Source organism: Tetrao urogallus (assembly GCF_951394365.1).
Source record: "Tetrao urogallus genome assembly, chromosome: 25".
NCBI lineage: Eukaryota > Metazoa > Chordata > Aves > Galliformes > Phasianidae > Tetrao > Tetrao urogallus.
This window is the reverse complement of record NC_136838.1, coordinates 3,977,495-3,981,863: the sequence shown is the minus strand read 5'-3', so window position 1 is coordinate 3,981,863 and position 4,369 is coordinate 3,977,495. Positions and strand designations below refer to the sequence as shown.

General features: G+C 63.0%; 1 protein-coding gene across 1 annotated transcript; it reads right to left on the bottom strand.

Moving 5' to 3' along the window:
- Nucleotides 1-728: 728 nt before the first annotated feature.
- Nucleotides 729-4,144, bottom strand: LOC306955353 (myocyte-specific enhancer factor 2B-like; the record flags this gene model as incomplete). Its single annotated transcript, XM_079546622.1, has 8 exons — nt 729-1,047; nt 1,571-1,667; nt 1,754-1,865; nt 2,317-2,432; nt 3,286-3,451; nt 3,540-3,668; nt 3,736-3,939; nt 4,091-4,144. The coding sequence occupies 8 exons, from the start codon at nt 4,142-4,144 to the stop codon at nt 729-731; spliced, it is 1,197 nt and encodes a 398-aa protein (XP_079402748.1).
- Nucleotides 4,145-4,369: the final 225 nt, after the last annotated feature.

Sequence of the window (4,369 nt, the reverse complement as noted above, 5' to 3'; positions counted from 1 at the left end):
GAACTACACCAGCATCTTTTTGGGGTCCCCCAGGGTGCCTGGCTCAGCTCCACGGACACAGAGATGTGGTCAAAGTGGGGCGACATGGTTTTCAACCACATCTGCACGTTGGTGACCCTGGGGGAGGTGGCTCTGGGCCGCGAGGGGACACAGGAAACAGAAGTGCCGAGCTTTCCCTTTGGGAACATTAACGACCTGCCACCTCGTGAGGCACACCGAGCAGGGCTGCACATCCATCCAAGCAGCTCACACCAGGCACCCCGACACCCCCAGCTCTTTATTGGTGCGAATGCAATAAATTAAAAAAAAAAAAGAGTCCCGGGGCCGCTGCCCCGGCTGTTCCCCCCCGCCCTGGTCGTTGCAGGATGGGGCCCGCTGCCATCGGTGCTGCTGCTGCTCTCAGTCCTGCTGCCACCCCGTGGCACTTCCCAGGCACTCCCACTCGGTGGGGACACGCAGGGACAGAAGGACGGACACAGTCACACAGTGTCCGGCACTGGACGTTGCACCTCTCCTGGGGGGGTTTTGGCCTCGCCGTGCCCTGCAGGAGAGGGGCTGGGGGCAGAGCTGCAGGGGGATGCGACGGTGTCCGGGTTGGGGAGGGGGCTCTGCTGGCAGCTGCATGGGGACGGGACCCCTTGGGAAGCCCCCAGATCTCGGGGACTTCTTGGGGATCTGAGGTTGGGGTTGAAAGCTGGGGGCTGCCTCCCCTGCACCCCGCAGCCTCGCTATCTCTGCCACGCATCCTCAGCCTGCACCCGCCGCGCGGGGACTGGGATGGTGGCAGTGGCCCTCTGCTCCTCCACCAGCGGCCGGGGGGGGGGCAGAGGGTAGGGGTAGCCCTTGGTGTAGTCATCTCGTGGCTGGAGGTCTGCAGCGCCTCGGGGGGCTTCGCTCAGGGAGGTCAGGCTGCCCGGGGAGGGCTGTGGGGTGCCTGAAGGGCAGCCGAGACCTGGGGACACCCGCTCTGACTTGATGCTGATGGTGTGGGGCTGCGGGGAGCTGCCGGGGGCCAGGTCCTCGGTGGGGACGATCCTGCTGCTGGCCCTGGGGGGAGAAAGGAGGGTAAGGATAGCTCGCTTCATGCAGCATTCCTGGGGGCATGGGATAGGAAGAGGCCATTTGTGTGTTCCCCTATTCCCCTCAAGAAGGGTTGAGATTCACCCAACCCATCTCACGTTCCAGCTCCATTCAATTCCTTGTCCCCAAGCGCAGCTGAGGGGGGCACAACATCCCCAGCCCAGCTCCCTCTTCCCAGGCTGCCACCCACTCACATGCTGGCACTGCTGCTGGGAGCCTGGTGTGCGACAGCGGGGGATGCAGGAACCAGGTCCCTGGGGGAAATCCATCTTTAAATAGGCTCTGGGACCGGCTGGGATGTGGCGGGTTGGGGGGTTCCCAGGGGCATCCCCATGCACCCCAGTTCGGGGTGAAGCCGGATGGTGCAGGGCTGTGCTTTGAGCATCCAAATATTGGGTTCAACCCTAATTTGCATTCACTTTGTCCCTCATCCCCATGCCAGACCCTAACCCCTGCTGTCTCCCATCCCCAGCCTGATTGCAGTCCTTACCCCAGTGCTGCCATGTCCCGCGGGGGCTGCCATGGAGCTGGAGGGCCAGGCTGCAGGAAGCCAGGAGGAGGTGGGGCCTCGCCAGCCCCGAAATCTGCTGAGCAGGGGGTGGAAAGCGAGCAGGAGCTGAGAGGCTGTGGTTGGAGCCCCCCAACCATTCAAGGGTGTGGGGCCAGGACTTACCTGCTTGTGCCGGAGTGAGGAAGGGGAAACCAGTAAGGCTGTGGCTGGAGATGCCGGCGCTGCCCGAGGTGAGCACTGGGCTCAAGGTCTGCAGACCAGAGTACAGCGGCCGCTGTGGAACACGAGGGTGCCCCTGGTCAGGCACTGTGCTCCAAACCTCCATGGGAGCTGTGATGCCTCCTCTTTATCCACAACCCCTTCCCATGCCCCCCAGCAATGCCCTGGTGTTGGATGAGGAAGAGGAGGAGGGAGCAGATTGGAGGAGCTCCTCTCTGGATTTGGAATGGGAGCATCCACACGCATGGGTGCCTTGCTGGGAAGCATCTGGCTGCAGAGAGCTGAGGGTGGGTGGAAGCAGGGGACCCCTCATTGCCCTCCTCCATTGTGCCACTGCTGGGAAGGGGACCCAGGGGGGACAATGGCACCGAGCATCCTGCTGACAGCTGCAGATTTGTGGTCTTGCACCTGCGAGGCCACTCTGGGGCTGAGTTCTCCCCCGGCAGCACTGTCCCCACGTGTCAGCCTCAGGTGTCACAGGACTGGGGTCACCCCGTGTCACTCACTGCTGCACCGCTGCCACTCCGGCGCTGCCCATCGGCTCCCAGGTACAGCGGCGGTGGGGTCTTGGTTGCCAAGGCTCGGTTCAGGCTGCCACCAGGGAACAGGGGGTAACCAATACCTGGAGAGATGGACAGGAGGCTGGCACTCAGGGAGGTGAAACCCTGAGAGCTCTTGTCCTCGGGGGTCCCGAGGTTGTGGTTGGTGGCCTCAGTGTCCTCGTCCCTGGTGGGCGCTCATGTGTGCGTGCTCGGTGCCGCGCTCCTGCGAAGCCACTTCCTGCCCTGGTTGCACCTGGGCTGTGGCCACGGCCGCGTGCTGCGAGCGGAAACGAAGGCGGCGGCCGGATCCGGCCCCAGAGACCAGTGGGGTGCAAACCTCCCCGGCCAGACCCCACTGTGGGGAGCAGGCTGAGCTCGGTGCCCCGCAGGGAAATCCTGCGGCAATGCCACCGCCCCGGCTGTGCTGAGCATCCCGCATCTGGAGCACCACGGCTCATCCTGCTTGCAGCCAAACCACCCAGCGTCAAAGCCACCCCTGTGCCCCCCTCCCACCCAGCGGGGGGATTTCCACTCCTCCAACCCCAGCATCATTTTTTCCAGCTGTTTTTTTGCCGCCCGGCCCCAGGGCTCATTCGGCAGCACTCATCCCATGGCACACGGAGTGCCCCCCGAACCCAGCTCAGATGCAGCGGGCACAGATCGTGTGGGGCCACCTGGGTGCCCCGTGGCAGTGACTCAGCAGTGCAGGAAGCAGCTGGAGGGAGGCAGCAGCCGGTGGCATTTCTGCAGCTGGGGCTGCGCTCCCTGCCCACGCAGCCACCCCGGCCCCGTTCCTGGTAAACCCCTGGGAGATGCTATGAGAGGAGCTTTGCATGTGGCATCCGGCCTGGAAAATCCCTGAGAGGACTCCATCAGCGGGACCTCGTCCTCGCTGCGGCGCCACCAACCTGCAGCCCTGCAGTATGGACCCACCTGGGGGCATCGGTCCCGGTGAGCGTCCCGACGGCTTCGGTGCTGTGGGTTTGAAGGTGGGAGGGCGGCCCTGGCTCTGTGGGGAGCTGCTGGCACTGCCCAGAGCTCCATCACTGCTGCTGGGCGGGGAGCTGCCGTAGGGAACCTCGGGCAGCGGCACCGGGCTCTGTGGGGTGAAGCAGAGGGCTGGGCTCTGGGATTGGGATGGAAACACACACCCTGTGCCCCTGTGCTGGGATGCAGCAGCGACTCACGTAGAAGCGGGGCCGTGCCACCGTCAGGTCCACGCCCTCGTTCAGCTGTCGCAGCTTCTCACCAGGATCCAGCCCCTCTTCCAGCTCCAGCTCGTGGCTCTCCAGCCCCAACCCTTTGCGCTTCAGCGTCTGTGGGGAGCGGGGTGATGAGCGGGACCCCCACCCTGCCCGGCCCCCCTGCAGCCCCTGCCGCTACCTCGAGGATGTCAGAGTTGGTGCGGCTCTCGTGGGGTTCGCTGTATTCCGTGTATTTGAGCAGCACTTTGTCCATGTCGGTGCTGGCGTACTGGAAGAGGCGGTTGGTGCTGTTGAAGATGATGAGGGCGATCTCGCAGTCGCACAGCACGCTCAGCTCATACGCCTTCTTCATCAGCCCGAATTTCCGCTTGGTGAAGGTCACCTATGGGGAAGGGGACACGGCGCTGCCCCAAACCCACCACCACAGCCCCATCGTGCTCCGTTTTCCCCCAGCACCCAAACCCCTCTGTGCTCTGGAGCACCCGCAGGTCCCTTCCCATCCTCTTGGCTCCTCATCCCTTCCCGTTCCCCACCTGTCGGTTCCGTTGATCCAGTATTCGGCTGATCTGGATTTTTTTCCGGCCCATTTTTGCTTCCTCTTCTCAAGGAGAGGCTGAAAGAGACAGAGAGAAGCCCTGAGCACTCACCGCGTGCTCCCCACCTTCCTCACTGTTCCAGAGGCCAAAAATTCACTCTGCTGAAAAAAAAAAAAAGCTTTTTGGAAGAAATTTCGGTCCCACCAGCGTTCCCTGATTATTTCTTTTTCTGCAAAGTTTCAAAAACTGAAAAAATACCCCCCAAAATGGAAAACT